This window comes from Dermacentor variabilis, chromosome 3, assembly GCF_050947875.1.
Source record: "Dermacentor variabilis isolate Ectoservices chromosome 3, ASM5094787v1, whole genome shotgun sequence".
NCBI classification, from domain to species: Eukaryota; Metazoa; Arthropoda; class Arachnida; order Ixodida; family Ixodidae; genus Dermacentor; species Dermacentor variabilis.
In genome coordinates this window covers 183,216,672-183,234,906 of record NC_134570.1, presented here as the reverse complement: position 1 = coordinate 183,234,906, position 18,235 = coordinate 183,216,672, and the positions used below count along the sequence as shown (strand labels likewise).

Genomic DNA, 18,235 nt, shown 5'->3' with positions numbered 1-18,235 from the left:
ATTACATGACAATGCTATAACGAGGACATTGTGATGGTGACAGCATGATAACAATACGGGTCGACGATGGCAGGGCAAGCATTGCATGACGAAGCTGGAGTAATACCTATGTAACGACAAAGACAGAATCGCGACGAAAGTACGACAACGAAATATACTGCGACGGCGCAATGGTGACTATGACATAACTACAGTGGCAAAACCACGCTTGAAATACAGAGAATTAATGACGTCGATGGAATGACGACAATGTGATGACGACAACAGTGTGACAACGATGGTGTGGCGACGACTGCAGGGCGACGACTCTTGAAATCAGTGGAGTGACGGTGATGGGGGGACTACGACGTTATGACAAAGGTGGAATGACGACAATGGAACAACCAAGATGACATCACGAGGACGGCGTGACAAGGAATGCATGACGATTGCGTGACGAGGACGGCATGTTCACGAATGAATGGTGACACCATGACTATGATGAAATGACGAAGAAGATATGAGCTTGATGGAACGACAGAGAGTGATAGATAGAATTTATTGACAGGAAAGGTAGAGAGGTCGACCTGAGCTAGTGCGCTCTAGTCTGCTACTCTGCACTGGCGAAGAGGGAAGGGGAGTGAAAGTACTGGGATGGGTGATGATGATAAGTGGTGGGTGCTCATGTATATGAGACAGTTGCCCTGCTAGAGCCGCTCGTCTAGCTCGGTGTCCTGCAGAAATTTCAACAGCACTTTATTTTCTCGCATTGAAGTTGCAGTGTCAGGCCATGGGGCGAGGATAACTTCCTCCGACAGTGGTTGCCTGTCAACGCTGGCTAGGGAAATTTCCTACATCCCTCGCTCCAGCATATATGGTGGGCAATCACGCATTATGTGTTCGCGCATTTCAGGCGTCTGGTAGTGTTCAGAACAGAGCTGTTCGACTGGCCGATGATGCGTGTGTAGCTACGGGTGAAAGCAAAGCCAGCCGAATCCTTCGTAGCGATGACGTTTTGATCCGTGTAACCTTCGGGGGCAAACATAATTTACCGTCTGGGTCGATCATATATAGGCGCCTGTGGATGTTGTCATCGTGGGCTATGTATGCCTTTGTAAGGTCCTACATGAGTGCCTTGATCGTAGAGTTGGCGTCAGGCCACCAGTAGGTAAACTATGCTTCTTCAGAGCAAGAGAAGGCAGACCTTCCCTCACTGTCAGTGAGTTCATTGCCGCTCACACCACAATAACTAGGCGCCCATTGAAAAGGGATCAGATGGCCACCTAACTCGGCACTCTAATGAAGCTCAGCGATTTCCAGCACGGGCAGGTAATATGGCCCTTTCATTAAAAAGCATTGTAGGGTCCGTAGCGCTGATTTGGCATCTCAGAACAGCGTCCATTTATGAAGTGGCTGCGTTCTCATAAAACGGACAGCCTCCCGTATTCCCACAAGTTCAGCAGCCGTAGATGTTGATTTGTGGTATAATTCCAATCACCGAGTTATTCCAAATTGTGGGAGGACAAATGCCGCCGTTGTGGCAGATGGTGTGGCCGAACCATTGGTATATACTTGTACAGTCCCACTATATAATCTAAAATATAGAGGACAGGGTGAGCTATTTCAAGCCACTGAAAGAAACGTTTGATTTCTTCATAATTCGGGGTATCTGAAGCCTCACTAGTGGTCTCGACAATGTCCATGGAGGTGTCTTGTGGAAATTGGTGGCCTAGAACCTTGCAGGTAGAATGCTGGCGTGACATGCAACTGCTTTACAAAAAGCACAGTCAAGGTTGGTTCTTGGAAGTGTTGACAGAGGGTGGTGTGAGTGTCTACTCAGCAGGGGAAGATAGGTTCTAGTTCGCGCAGGTTCACAAGACCTGTATATATCGCTTGGTCAAGCCCGTGCTTCCGTTATTATGTCCTTAGCTTACGTGCAACGTGGTAAGCCAAGGCATATGTGCAGTGCTTGTGCCTGAAGGCTCTCCAGATCGCGCAGAAAATTGAGAGCTCCCATCGCATAAAGTCACTCGTGCTGGTTGTCAAGATTTCAAAATAGCGAGCTGCTGCATACAACTAGTTTTCACGTACTAATTGATTGGCGATAAACTAGTGTCTAATTATGTGTAAAACATTTTCGTCACCGCACCCGTAGCAATCGATCAATTTGACCGACAGTACTTCTACGCGATCTAATATGTACATTAGAATTATTATATTAGCAATATGGGTAGCCGTCTAAAATGACGACCAAACTTGAACTATTTCTCCAATTTAACAATTTTCGACAGATTCGGGAGCACTTCTATAAAAAGAGGCAAACATTTCGCTTTGGTCGACTCAGCAGCCTACTTTTTAGACAGCAGCTGTGAAAAGATAGAATCTTCTCTCGGGTTGCCAATTTTCTGAACTGACGTATTGGCTGTTTTAATGATGTCTCATACAACCGCCGATACTCATGGCTGCGTGGTATTTTCATGGGTATTTTCATAACTTTGTTCGACTAATAGCAAGTGCAACTTTGTGCTTCCCGCCATGAATATATTATATCCATCATCACTTCGATAGCGCATGTACAAATTATTACGAGACATCCTTGCAGGCGTGCGGGATTTTTGCTCAAAAAAGAGCGCGCCGTCGATTTCAGACCGCAGTTCGAACGAAGCTTGACTAGTTTTGAAATGTCTTATGTTCTGAACACCACCTGCGAAAGCTTTCTTTCTCATTTCTGTATAATGTAGTGAAACTCTTCACATTATCGTGCAACACTATGCATGAAATGAACAAATTATATAGAGGCTCCAGCGCCAGTTGAACCCACACTAGACGACCTTGTTTGCGCTGAAGAGCTGATCAAACGCAAAAATTATCTATGGGGACGACACTGCATTGCTCCCTGACCTGAGAACCATTATATTGCGAGCCTAAATAACGCGGTGAAAAACAAACCAGGTGCTCGCTTCTATGAGTAAAAACAAATGATCTCCGTGAAGTAGGAGCTTACCCATTTTCTCATTTGCAATGCTACCGTTTTCCCCTGTAGCTTGGACGTCACCACGGCTAGTAATGAGGGCAAAAATCGTCATTTTTCTCTGTGACCTGACTAACAAAATTGAGAACTACGAACCGAATGCATATTTCGTATAATAATGGATTTTTTACTCATACTTATACTAAAAATAGCGAATGATACCTTCATTCTTGTTGATAGAGATGCTTTTTTTTTGAAGTTTCGCATAAGAATTCTAAAATAATGCCTGAACAATTATTACTGCTATACACCCTATCAAACATGATTCATCATGCTCTAATCTTATGATCTCAGCACGCGTTGCAACTCATACATCTCTATGTAAAATGCTAAAGCGAAAAGCACGGAAAATGAGCACACTACAAGGGGTAACGACAGAGTTCAAAAGTTTATATCCGATCTCGTTAAAGATGGCGGCGTATGAATAAAATCCTGCAGTGGGGGACATGACTAAGGAAAAGGGAAGCCCATCGTGCTATTTTATTGCTCAGTTGTCGGTAAGCGCGCAATGTCAGAACGCTGGCATATTGGATGCGAAATGGGCTGTCCTTGCTTGAGTTTCTGCCGTTGTGGTCCGCAATGCCTTTGGCAGCCTTCATCGAATGTTTACGAAACGTCCAACGCTCGAGCCCAGGTGTCACGTGATATGACATTTTTTCCGCGCTGCACTATGTTTCAGTTGCTTTCTGCAAAAACTGTCTAGCAAATTACGGGGCAAGCCGAGATTGGTATGTTGGCATCACAATCTATGACGCATACGACTAGCAGAGAACCGACACGGTGAATGGGAGAAATCATCGTTTACCTGAAAGAATGAAGCAGCGAGAAAACAATACCGTGCATGTTTCGAACGCTTTTGGGCGTATGTTGCTTGATTTTCAGCAGCTAAACCACTACTTCTGCACCGGCACCCGTGTTTAAAAATGTGGAGGACTGTCCTGATAATTATAAATTGTGCTAAGCTCTGGAGCTTCTCTATAAAATGAGAAAGTTGTCCTTTATCTTGTAACTTATAAAATCTTTTAACTAAGTTAATTGTTGCTAAATCTACTTATAACTGCGGCAGTTCCACTTTGTGCTCTTATGTGATTTTTGATGCGAAAGCGTGCAATGGCGCATTTTGCGAAAAAGCCCGCGTCTCCATAAGCGAATTGGGACCTAAATTCCCATTGGCTGCGACCCCACGACACGAGCGCGCCCCGGCGGAGGGCAGGCTAACGGGAACACCTGCTGCCCAATAGCGCACCACCTGTTGCTTGAGGGCAAAGGGCATTGTCGTGACGCCAAATCACCCTCGCTTTCGTAGAAGCCTGCATTATCCGTGCGTTTCTTGTCTGTGCAAGCTCTCCCATGCGTTCTAACTGTACCTCCGTAAGGACCAATGAAAGTGTGCAAAGCGTCTCAACCGCTCGGTGGCACACATTTGGACGCTAATGCTTTCGCATTCGCTACTCATAAGGAGTGCTTTGGTTACCTCAAATTTTTCTTCATCTCAGCAGTCAAGCTTTATATCAATGTCATGTCTGATGCAATGATGCAGTTAAGTATAGAATGAATTTTTTCGAGTAACTCATGCCCACATTTATTCCAGCAAAGTTGCATAAAATTGTTTTCATGACGCTATTTCGTCCAACGTTCTTAAGACATATTTGAGTTTCACAGCACCGCACGGGAGGTGGCCGAAGTGGTGGTCACGTGAACTAGCGGCGCTGAAATAGCGTCTTTCGTCACTTTTTCTCTCGCTTCTGATAGGAGTTCCTTAACTTCTGGTAGATTTCCAGTTTCCATTTTGAGAAGTAGTTATCTCACAGTTGATACTTTTGAGCCTCTTTGTGAAAATTATCTGATGATTATCTTATTATTACTGCTATCAATTATTAATGATCTTGCCACAGGAAACTCTCTCCCCTGGCATGTCGATGACTGGCTTTGCTCGGTCGCCGTGCAGTCGGGGAGGGGGAGTGGGGTATGCACTCTCGTTAGTAAGAAACTCACTCATGTAACACATAATCTTGAAATGGCTGGTAGTAATAGTGAGTATGTCATGGTAAAGATGATAGCTGGTCAGGTCAACCGAGACAGCATATGTGTTAACGTTTACAGTAGTCCCAACGATAGAAGGCAACGGTTCAAGACTCTGGTCCGCAAGGCCCTAGATCTGGCCGACTCAAGCCTTCTTATCGTCGCAGGGGACTTTAATGCACCGCTTCATGCCTGGCGTTTTAATTATGATACCAATTAGGGTAAGCACCTCTCGCAGAGTGCCATAGATCTGGACCAGACGCTGATCAATAGCCTTAACCTTGCGACCCGAATCGGGACATCCACGTGTAGAGACTCTACCCCTAATCTCATCTTTGTCAAGAACGTGACTGAGGGCAAATGGAATAACTTGGCTGAGAACTTTGGTAGTGACCATTAAATCTGTGATGCCCACCTGCCTACCGTGGGTGAAAAACATCGGAGATTCTTGTACATGGACTGGGATAAATTCCGCAAGCTTCGGGAGGAGACGCCTCCCTCAGATTCCCACCCTATCATTGAGCAATGCATGGGTCAGGTCCAAGAGGACGCTCGGCGTGCAGCCTCTAAGGTCTGCACGGACCTCCTTATTGACAAAATGGACAGCAGGTCAGCCAACTGTTAGAGGCCAAACAGTCCATTCTCAACAGATGGAAGTGTCAACGACTTAATCATAGACTACGCAAAAATATATCTGCGATGAACAAACACATTGAGGAGCATTGTATAGCCCTTTCTAAAGAGCAGTGGGACGAGGTTTGCAATTCCATAGACGGCCAAATGTGTAATGGCAAACCTTGGAACTTGCTTGAGCACCTGTTTAACGAGACCAATACTAAGTCTAATCGGAGGCATGCCATTGGTAGAACCATACATGAAGGTGCACGAATGACCTCTGAGAATGAGTTAATCCACACGATTGCTGACAAATATCTCTCAGTCGGGTCAGGGCGGCCTCCTGTACATCTCGACTACCAAGGCCAGGCCAATTCCTACCTGGATGCCGAGTTTGGAGTTGAGGAGATTCTTAAGACTCTACATGGACTGAATGGTACATCTGCACCCGGGCCGGATGGCATCTCCAACAAGACGTTGCGAAACCTGGATGATAAATCACTCGCATACCTCACAGAGGAAATTAATGAAATTTCGAGGAATGGAACCATGTCACTGTCTTAGAAGACAGCTCTCGCAGTGCTCATTCCCAAACCTGGCAAAACACCTAGCGTTGGCAACTTGAGGCCCACCTCGCTTACATCCTCTGTGGGAAAAGTAGCAGAGCACACGGTTTTCAATCAACTCTTCCGGTTCTTGGAGAATAACGGCATTTAGCCCCATAGTATGACGGGATTCAGAGAAGGCAATCGACACAGGATACTGCGAACCTGATTAAGCATCAAATCATAGACAACGAGTCTAGCGACACTCGGACCGTTTTGGGACTTGATCTTGAGCAGGCCTTCCAGAACGCTCTACATTCGCATATCCTGGGCTCGATATCTCGACTCAATCTGGGTGACAGGTTTTACAACTATCTTAGATCGTTCCTCTCGGATAGGAAAGCTACACTCCAGATGGCCGATCTTGAATTACAACTACTGAAACTTGGCAAGAGGGGCGCGCCACAGGGGGAAGTCATTTCCACCTCTTTATTTAATATAGCCATGGTCGGCCTTAGCAGAACGATTCTCGGGATTGAAGGCGTCAAACACACCATGTATGCTGATGATAAACTATAAGGTGCACATGAGCCAATGATGGTGAGGTTGAGGAAGCCTTACAGGAGGGTATAGACACTATCGAAATCTATCTCGAACCCACCGGTCTCAGATGTTCCCGCTTGAAGTCGGAACTCTTGCTGGATAGTCCCAAGAAACGTGGTCCAAGGCCCAAGGGGTGGACATCGTTAGAAGATAAAGACATTAAGCTATATGCAAGCAACCGTTGCCGCATACCCAGAGTCGATTCATTCATTGTCTTGGGCATGGTGTTGAGTCAGTGGGGCCAATGGCAAGATTATAGGATAGCTAATTGCTAAAACTGAAAGTGCGGTTCGTTTAGTTCGGAGGGTATCAAATCAGCATCATGGACTTAAGGAGGATATGCTCATTCGACTAATGCATTGCTTCGTTCTATGCCACTTTACATACGTGGCAGCCATGCATCGATGGAAATGGGCAGAGCGGGATAAATTGAATGCACACCTGTGTAAGACTACTAAGCGGGTTCTCAGGTTACCCGCATAAACTTGTACAGAGCGCTTAATGCTGCTTGGCATTCATAATACTCTGGCAGAGATTGCAGACGCCCAGTAGTGCGCACAGCTAACTCGCCTCACTACAATGAAGGCAGGAAAAGACATCATGCCGGAAATCGGATATCACACCGATAGAATAGCGGAGTTCTGTGACGTTATTCCGTCAATTCCTGAGAACGTTATGGTCGCGCCCATACCTAGGAACATGCACCCAGGTCATAATCGCGGTAGAAGGAGGGCAAGGGCAGCCAAACTCCGTAGGCAAATACAGAGAGATCAGCGACAGGTCAGCTTTGTGGATGCGGCTTCTTTTAAGGGACGTCGGGCGTTCTCCATCGTCGCTGTCAATGGTCGGTAAGGAATCACCAATGCTGCCTAGGTTCGGACGAGGGACTCCGAAATTGCTGAACAAATGTCTATTGCACTAGCCCTGCTGGATAACTCACGTGATGTTATGTATAGTGATTCAAGGTCTGCAATTAGAGCATTTGACAAAGGCACCGTTTCGAAACAGGCCATCGGACTTCTTACGGGCAAGGCAATCATGCACCACTTGATTTACTGGTTTCCCGTATATCAGGGTCAGATGAAGGGTGCTCTCCTTAACTTCGACGACTCGGCTCACGGGGCTGCATGCGATCTTGCCTACCGTGCTACCCCCGGCCAATCGAACGCCAACTCCCCAGAGAACAGGTACATGCCCTCCACCACTAAACTCTACTGTCTTAGCCGTAGAGCCTACTTCTTTCCTCATCCGCGGCTCAATAGAGCCCAAGCACTAATGCTTCGTCTGCTACAAACGAATACGTATCCCCATCCATCGCTCTTAATAAAATCTATACGGATAGTCACATCGATGGCACTTGCCGCGATTGTGGAGAAATATCCACGTTAGAACACATGCTCTGGCGGTGTGTCCGGTCACGCTCTATCTTCGATAACAGCTCGGCCAGATGGGATGCGGTTCTCTATAGCCCTCTTGTGGCTGACCAGCTCTGTGCTGTCCAGCAGACCCACGATGGGGCCGAGAGGCTCGGTCTTCCGGTTCCCACGTGGGAGCGAGCGGCCCGCTTCGTGCAGACTCACGATCTGCAGGACTTCGGTGATGTTTTACCATGCCATATAATACCATACATATCTGAGCTATGTATTCTGAATACATTTCTGATAATAAACTTGAAACTTCACTTCTACTTTTACTTCTGGTTTCATGTCGGTTGCGCTGCATCGTCTGCCTCTATCCTCCTTCGTTTTGTAGGTGTCGTGTGATATGTGGTCATATTCTCTGGTGAAAAGCTTTTTGAAGAGGCGTTTCCGCGTCTCACGACAGCAATAAGTTCTCTATGCCGTGCTGTTTTGCTCCCGGCTGCGCCAGCGGCCTGAGACGCGATGCCACTAGTCACCATCTTTTCGCACCGCCACAAGACGCGGGAGAGTTTAAAATCTGGGAACACATGCTACGCCAAAAAGACAAACGCCTCACAAACACAAATCAAAAGTGTGTGAACACCACTTTGAGGGCGACGACATCTTGAAATACTACAAGCATGATGTGGGTAATACAGAAATATTTATTTCTCGCTGGATATGGATGCTTGTTCCCGGCGCACTTCCTCGACTCATTCCTGGTCTGCCTCAGCACATCTCAAAGCCAAAAAAGTGAAGTGAAAGCGACGTCCACCAAAAGAACGAGTGCAAGTGCCGACAAGCAAATCGGGCGAAGCTTGTAGTGACATAGCTTCAACTTCAAAGCAGCTGTTGGACTTGGAAGAAGGAACTTGAGAAATATGCGCTACACACTTTGTGCTCAACGAGCTCACGAACGTGACACTGTCTTCTACGCTCTGGGAGTTCCAATTTCTTTAGGATGACGCAACACAGAATGATGTGTAATATTTTATATGAGGCAACTGGAAGCGGGACATCTGTTAGTAATGAAAAGTGTTGTGCTTAAAGAGGATGGTACTTCGCTGCATAAATGGCTACAGCAAAACTCATAAGAGGCCATTTCGAGCTGTGACTAGCACTGCAAGGGTGGAAAGAGTTTTGAGAGAAGCAGACAGCTTGAACACATGCGCGGGTGTGAAAGCAGGCCAGCATAACACTGCGACATCAGATAATATACACCACAAGCAGTGCAATGTAGTTGCAAAGCAACTAGTGTGCGTGCGTTTTCTCCGTGTACAGAGGAAACTTCAATTGAGCGTTAGACCTCCGAGCGCTATGCTCAAGCGCTATCATAAACTGCGCAATGGCAAGAAGAGGTTGCTTAGCGCTGCTGCTGCGCGTCAAAAGCACAAGACGAAAATTTTGGCTGTAATGAAAAGGCTTTCTGAAATGCCCGGTAAACGAATTGAGGAAACGTAGGCCCAACTTCCACCTTTACAGCGACTTGCATTTATGACATCGTTTAAACAGCTAAAAGTAAAGTCTACATGTGTCCTGCCGTACCAATGCGGACTGGCTTCTGAATTGCTTAATGCCGAGGGTAGCGAGCCTTCGAGCATATAGGCTTCTACCTGACATGGACATGCTGCCCTTGCCCTCCTTGAGCCGTCTCTCGAAAATTTTGAAAGGAATACCACGCAAGTATGGTTCCTATCCTCTCTGTATGGAAGCTGTTGGAAAACTGCTGGGCAACATAGCAGATGGGAGCCAGTTCCGCACACTGATTTTGGATGAAATTAAGTTACGCCAGTCATACAATTTCAACATGTAAAACTACAAGCTTCATGGTTTTAGGACTACTGTGGTATTTCAAGTGAAGTGACTCGCAGACTTGCAGATCATACGCTCGTGCTGATTTTAGTACCATTTCTTTAGAGCTGGGTGCAACGGATTGCCATCTTTTCCGTGAAAGGCACTACGGCTGGTAGGATTTTAGCAGAGCTGGTGCTGCAAACAGTAACGCAATTGTATAAACGCGGTGCTATGGTGATCGCCGTAATAAGTGATGGAGCTGGCTACAATCGCTCGATGTGGCAGCAGATGGGGATCAGTGACAGCATAACCTCACTTTCTCGCAAGATTCTACATCCATGCCTGCCTGAGCGCGCGCACCTTTATTACATGTGTGACGTGCAACATACCCTGAAGTTCGTACACAACCATTTGCTCAAGCACAAATATTGACAGGTGAGCTAACGTAGCTTATTTCATAATAACCTGTGGTGATTCGCGTTGATAACTTTTTTTTCAGGCTGCAGATTCCCGCTAAACTTTACCCGCTATGAACGCCTCTATTTGTGCGAAACAAAAGCCCCCCCCCCTCAAATTCGTAGCCAAGCTCTCAGCAGCGCACGCGAAACCCACAAACTTGCCGAGAATGAACGTGCAACTTCCTGCGCATGTGAGCTATTATAAATAGTAATATACCTAAATATAGAAGACGGCTCTTTGTTGCTTTGTAACGTTTGTCAAATACAACTGTAACACACTGTCTTCCACAGAGGTTCAGCCGTAGTACTGCTATTAGATTGCAGTTATACAAGGCAGAAAGCGCTGAAGGCCCGCAGGACTTGGAGGGAACAGAAGCGTTTGAAATGACAACGAATGACGTCTTTAATGCACTTAACATTAAACACCCTGCAGAAGGAATACGAAAGGGCTCACCGAAGATTAACGTACGCTTTAAGTCAGTGTGCGTGCGTGAAACTCAGTGTAATAATATTTTAATGGAAGCCCTACAGTTTAGTGCAGTCATAAATTCATATATTTGTGCAGATAGTAAGTTTCTCGACCTGTTTAAGACCACGGAACACAACTATCACTACCGAAACATGTTTATGTTTGCTTCGCGACAGACAACCGAAGCTTTGAGTGTTACGCTAATGTCGGTATAATTGATGAGCTCGACAAACATGATGTCCCTTACATACTGACAGTGAAGCTCTACCAAGATCTCTTAGAGGTAATGCGCAAATGCCTGCTGAAAATGCGGAGATCTGTTAAATTTTTAAAATCTCCTTGCATGCGCAAACCGCAAATGCAAAGTTTGTTTTGTCGAGATTACTTTTATTACTACACGCTAGGGCCATTAAATTTAAAAGGTGCGTGGACAAAATCACTCACAGAATGCTTTCTTTATTCATTTCAGGAATTTCTCGGTGTGGTCCATTCAGGTTATGGCGACGATGACCACCCATCTGTAGTTTAATTCAGCCAGATCTGAAGATTGTTGTCTTTGTTCACACCTGTGAAAAATGCCATGAGAGGGAATTGCTCTGGAACTCCGGATGGCGTTCTTGTGTCTCTTCATGACAGCCTGGGGTAAAAGGCGAAGGCTGCTCCTGAGCTGAAAAGTTCAGTTGAAGCAACGCTATACAAGAAGCTCTGTGGGATGAGTCTTTCAGTAGGCCACAGTGGCTATGGTATTGGGCTGCCGAGCAGGAGGTCGCGGGATTGAATCCCGGCCTCTGCGGCCACATTCCCATGGGCGCAAAATGCCAAAACAGTGTTTTACTTAGATTTAAGTGCACGTTAAGGAACCTCAGGTGGTCGCGATTTCCGAAGTCCTCCACCACGGCGTGCCTCATAATCAAGAAGTGGTTTTGGCACGTAAAGACCCCATAATTCTATAATGTTAATTTTTATGGACGACTTGAGCGGCCACGGGTACCAGAAAGCACGAACGCAAGAAATGGTTGTCTACTACCTGGCTAGATATACACTGACGAAAGTTACCAAATCTGTGCCTTGCTAACAGTGCGTTGAATCATTGGAAAATGCTTCTGTGCCACCAAGTGCGTGTGACCAACGACCCTCGCATTGGCTTTTGACAGAGCTGAGGTCATTCAAGCCAGTGTGCTTACGCGAACCGTCTTTCAGAATGTTCACCGTCATCAAACACATAGCAGAAATAATTCGTCACACACTCGACAGTAACGCAGTTTCTGGCGACTTATTTTGGAGCATCCTGGAGGGGCTAGACAAGGAATCTGTGCCGGCACTAGGATGTGATGATCATCATGAAGAAGTGACTGCTAATGTCATCAAGTTCTATCTTGTCGTGCGCATAAACTTCTTTTCCAATAAATTTAACAGTGAGGCATCTCTGACAGAGCAGGTGCAAGCAGCCAGAAATCGGGCAAAATACTCTGAGCAAAAGCTGTTCAAGATTACTTTTTTTTACATAGAGCAAATTATTAGTGTCGCTGCATTTGTTGTTTGTTTTGTTCGTCAGAAAGAAAATCTATTAAGCTTTGACCTGAATATGTCCATAGCATTTAACTTCGTCCTTGCCAACTGCTCACAGATCACTCCCAACGCATTTTCATGTCCCGTAATACCCGCGGATAACTATAAAAATGCATGTGTAAATTAAGTTTATTAGGCGAAGAAGCGTTGACCGGGGGGGGGGGGGGGATCAATTCACCACAGCGCTATCTCGAGCGACTGCTGGGCGTGATGCGTTAATGTCGCTATACCTGCACAGACGCTTGCCCTGTTTGATTACTGCACATCTTAAGAATAAGCAGCAAAAAATATAGCCCCCGCTGAAAAGGGCACCGTGGTGCTTTTCTGGGAAAAAGTTGGTTGAAAAGCGGTCGTAGCGTACGACCGCTCAGTTGCGGTGTAGCTGCAGCCTCTAAACACTAGCGATACATGTCATTCGAGGGTCCTTGGCATAAAATATTGCGTGGGCAGCCAAAACACAGTCGTCAAAGAGCGAACACCACTGGCCAGACGGAGAAAACGACCCACCGAGGAAATCACCTCCCAGGAGTAGACGGCATGCGCTGCGTGAAAGATACGTCAGTGCAGCGCCCATAGTACACAGACACCGTGAAGTCCCCGTTACTTAAGCGTGGCAGGTTTGCCACAAAACTCAGTGTGTGTAGCTAAACTACATTTACCGGCGGAGAAGCAGTACAGGCCAGTTGTGGCAAACGACGCGTCAAAAAAGTAGCCGGCGACGTGCGGCGCATGGCGAAAGACGCGACTGCAGCGGCGGTATTTCCGGTAACAGCCGCTGCGGCCACGCCGGCCAATGGGCTTGCATAGGGAGCTCCGAAACGGAAGTACGTCTAATAACGTTGATTGGACGTTTTCTGTTCCACTGTGGTAAGTGGCAGTGGCGCAGCGATCGGCTTGAAACTTTTCTTGTTTCGTTTATACATATGTCCACTCCGCTGTCTTAGGTACCTCCTCTTTTACCTGAACCAGATCATGATGACAAATGAACGCATTATCGGCTCCCAGTCCCACGCTCATAACGGCTGCTCGCGCTAAGATGAACGCGCGGTACTCGATTCCTTCCTCGTATATACAAAACGCATATTTTGGCATCAAAATTGAACGACGCGCAATAGTTAGTGGAAGAAATCACGACTAACGGCTGCTTCATCTTCTTTGTCTGCGCAGTACTTCTCGGAGGCACTGTGATACAGCTGCTCACAGTCTGGGTAGCTGCAGTGGTCGGTGGCTTCCTGCTCAGCGTCACTTTCCTAGCGTGTTGCTTTGCAAATGGAATACTGTTTCTCACACTTGTACTGGGCGTCCTTGGTGGTAAGTGTATTCACCGCATCTCAAAATACTCAACGCCAGATTCGCAATGAGCAATAATTGGTTGGACTGCGTATGACAACGCGCCTCAACTCAGTACCGGCAGCTTACGGTCGTCGCTAAAAAAAGAACAATGTTCAATCGGTGCATTGAGTGATATTCATGGTGTTGGAGTTTGTGGACACTGAAAAAGCTTTTCAAGACGCTATTCACCACGGTGTCACTTATTGAACGTGAAACAAATGATGTGGCTTTAAGTGTAATAAATACAGCACTGTTGATTAGTTAGGCAGCTGGTGCAACAACTATTCAGCTTGATATGAACAAAACAAAATGTATTTGGGCACGCAGTGTAAAACTTCGCGGTATACGAGAGCAACGAAATAGCTGCCGAGACATGGTAGGTGCCAAACGCCTTACGTCGGAACCAATCAGGCTGTGTGGCGCCATGTAAGTCAATAAACGAGCTCCACAGAATAAAATGTAACGCGTATAAAGTGCCAACTATGCATACAGTCTATTGTGAACACACTTATTGACCCTTTTTCGCGGAGCAATTTGTTCTAGAGAAACGAGGTCTATAATGACCAAACAGGCCGATGCGTCAATGAACGGATGCCGGAGCACTGTGCGTTGACCAACTCTCAGGGAGCTGGTCACCTGGATTTCACTATCGTCATTATGACTGTGCACCACTTTTTCATAATGTTACGATTATAGGCAGGCGCAGGACGAAACCCGAAAGCGATATATTTGAGGCGTTTTCTATAAGTCTAGAAGAGGAAGGACAATGCATCAGTGTATCTTCTATCTCTGTAAGTGATAGCTTTTCTAAAAAGTTGACCTTTAAAGACAAGGAAGTATGAAGTAGCAATAGATAAAGCAAAATAGTGCTCTCAGCAATTCAAAGAATATTGTACCTTGCTAAGAGCATTGCGCATGCGTTGGCGGTTAGTGTTCGAAAGGTGAATCGTTTTTTCAAATGTACGTCAGTTCCTAGACCAGCGTTGTGGTGTCTTTTTTTCTGGCGTCTGAATATTCTCGCTGTTTTTCTCAAGTTTCAATATGCACCAACTTCCCCAGCAAGCAGCACTTTAGAATCGCAAAATGAAACGAAGAATTAAAAGCACGTACTTATATTCAATCGCAGTTTACTGCCCGATAATACAAAGGTGTCATGCGTCAGCTGTCCTGTCAGACATTACATTCAAAACAGTAAAAGATGCCGTCGACTGCTGCCACCATCCCTTTCCCGCTGCTGCGTGACTTGGTGCATACGGCTTTCTGCTGCTCAGGTCGGGGGTCTGCCTCTAGGCCGCCCCAGGTGCATTTCTATGGCGGAAAACTACGAAAACGCTTGTGCACTTACATTTAGATGAGCGCAAAGTAACCAAGATCCTCCAAACTACTATCGAGACTTCCACTACAGTGTGCCCTTTATATACTCAATGTTGCTTTGACCACACGAAATTAACACTCAACGAACTGAGTGACAACTGCTTGCCACAAGTATGCCGTCACAGAAGTTTAGTGCTGCCGCTGCTACGGGCCTTAGTGATTATAATGCCTTCGTGAAAGGTATCGCAGGGAGCAATGGTGTATTTGACGCTGAGCGAAGAGCATGCTTGTTAGAGGGCGATAACCAAAAAATCCTCTAGAGTGCGAAAACGATTTAACCTAAGCAATATTATTGTGGAGCATAACGAGATTAATCGTAAAGGTAGAGGATGTGAGAGAGTGTGTGTACAACCTTAGAGGTAAGAAAATGTGAGTCTACGCCCACTGCAAGACAAAGGCTTTTCATATAATGATGAATATGTGTCGAAGAGGCTCACTTCGTAAATTCTTGCACAAAATTTATGGAACGCTGCTTGCGCAGTTAAGATGGCGCGGGAGGTTAGCTCATTATTGCGAATTTTAGCGTTAATTTAACGACTTGAACGTCGAGGCACCTTCTAAAAATGTAAATTTAAGAGCGCAAGCGGATCAACTTAACTTTGCGGTGATAATCTGCATCCTAAAAAAAACTACATCAAAGAGGCACTGTGTCCAACAGCTTTGCATTCTTTATTGTATCGTTTGCTTAGAACTGCTAATGTGCGGTCTCATCGGTTCATTGCAAAAACATGCCCGCCGAGTTATTGACAAGATTTCACATTTTCGCATTTATTTAAGGTAGCATATCTGTACAAATTTTAGCGCTTGGATGACAGGAAAACGCTGTTTCTGATTAATTTTGCTACTCTGTTACAGGCATCGGACAAGGCATCATGTTCAACTGCAGCATCGTTGGTCTCGGCGACAACTTTCCATCATGGCGAGGCCTTGCCATTGGAGTCGTGACGTCCGGAGCGCCCGCATCGTCTCTTATTTTTTCCACACTATTCAAGTACGTCCTAGAACTTCACGGGCTACGTGGAACTCTGCTCCTCACCGGAGCGTGTTTGCTGAATGTTCCTGCCTTTGCACTGCTGCTTCGTAATTCGCCGCCAAATGAAGCGGAAGAAACGCGGCGACAGCGCGTCTTCGATGTGGAGTCAGACCTGTTTCCAGAGGCAAAATCACATCACGTATACGAACATCCCTCTCTTCCCACTGTTTATGAAAGCAAGGTTATCGTGGCAAAAGGCTGCGTGCGCAACCATTCTTACCCGGTCACCGTCCTGAGGCAAGAACATTCATTTAGTGATTCTCCTACAAAACAAAGGAAAGCCTGTAGCATCTTGAAAACTACGCCAAACAAAGACTGTCTACGAAAAGAAGCAACAGGTTCTCTCTCAGTGGCTCACATGCTACCGCCACTCAAATGGCCAACCTGTACAAACGACGCTGAGCGAATGAACCAGGCGAAGCTACACGGCTTCTTATGCTCAGTCCCAGCATTGAACCATTGTAGTGCGACCATCAACGTCATTCAAGCTGAGCTGCAGCCAGCCGCCATTCAGTGGCAGCCTCGAAAGCCTTCAGATAACAGTGTTTTCAAATGGAATGCACTTATTGAAAGTGTTCGAGAAGTGGCCGCAACTCCGCGAATCTACGTAATCGCATACTCCTTCTATGCATACTCTCTTTTTCTAGACACGTTCCTTACAGTGAATGTCGACTATGCTGTGGACAGCGGAATCTCAGATGGAGACGCTATGCACATTGTTGCCTTTTTCTCTGTGACAGACACCCTCTGCCGGTTTATGATGCCCTGCCTCACAGACCGCAAGCTGCTCTCAACTACTACTCTCTTAGCATCATCTAGTCTTGTCACTTCGCTTTTCGCCGGCAGTCTTCCCTTTATCACCGGAAAAGTAGGCTTCTGGAGTGTGGCACTGGCTGTCGGGTTACCGAGCGGATGCATAAACGTCGGAATCTCGGAATATGCGTCAACAGTTGCCGGAGAAGAGAACCAGCCTATGGCTCTTGGTTTCATGTCTACGGCGGCGGCTGTCGGCTCTTTCACGGCGCCTTCTTTAATAGGTGATCACCTTTTCGCAATATTTGGTAGAGTAAATACTACACGGACTTCCAAGCGTATACTATGCGCCATGTTGCCTGCCGCTGGCAGATTGATTACATTGCACGAGATTGATGCACTGACCCCCCGGCTGTAACTTCTTCGATGCGGCTGCTCATCACAGCGGGCAGCATTCGGTACGCACTTGTGTGACCATGATAACCTCGCCGACGTGCAGGGCTTAGAGCAGGCAACGCCATGTCTTAAGTACGTCAGAAATGTTTTACGTGTGGTTTACGTCTAAAATATGAATGCGACACTTTAGTACGTTTTATTCTTGCGGAGTGAGCACATACATACTTGCGCAATAATTTCTGAGCCAATATAAAAGAATAGGGAGGCTCATGTACCAAATATTGTTATTGACAGCAGCATTACTCCACAACATAGCTAAACTCCACTACGTAAACAACCAATTTGCTCACAGGCGTGCAAATCCAGGGAATTCATTTCCTTACTAAAAAATAAAATATTCTTTTTCTTGAATTCTGGGGCTCCGCGTGGCGAAACTACGATCTCGATATGAGGCAGCAACTAGTAGAGGGGGTCGCCGCTATAATTTTGACCACCTGGAATCGTTATAAAGAGTCCTTGCTTCTAAGCACACGAGAAAATATTGCAATTCGCCCCCATTGAAACCTGGTCGCCGCTACCGCGATCGCACGCGCGACTTCGAGCTCGGCAGCGAAACGCCATAGACAGTTAGCTACCGCCACGGGTACCAATAAAGTGCATCAAAACGCAATTTAGAAAATAGCAATTGATCAGCAACATAGTACAGCAGTGGGTAATTAAATAACAAAGCATATATTTTCAAGCTGGTGTTGAAAAGTAACCATGTTAACTGGAAAAGGCAAAATTTATAGCCGTCTTTACTCCGAACTGAATAATGTACCGCTTATTGTTACCGCTAGTTGTGCGAGAACAAACACTTGTG

General features: G+C 46.2%; 1 protein-coding gene across 1 annotated transcript in view; it reads left to right on the top strand.

Annotated features, from left to right (window-relative positions):
- LOC142576559 (monocarboxylate transporter 9-like) overlaps positions 1–18,235 on the top strand; it is a 39,960-nt gene that overhangs the window by 12,865 nt on the left and 8,860 nt on the right. The window contains exons 2-3 of the mRNA XM_075686731.1: positions 13,653–13,796; positions 16,047–17,261. Coding sequence (XP_075542846.1) covers positions 13,653–13,796; positions 16,047–17,261 — 1,359 coding nt within the window. The remainder of the gene's footprint in view (positions 1–13,652; positions 13,797–16,046; positions 17,262–18,235) is intronic.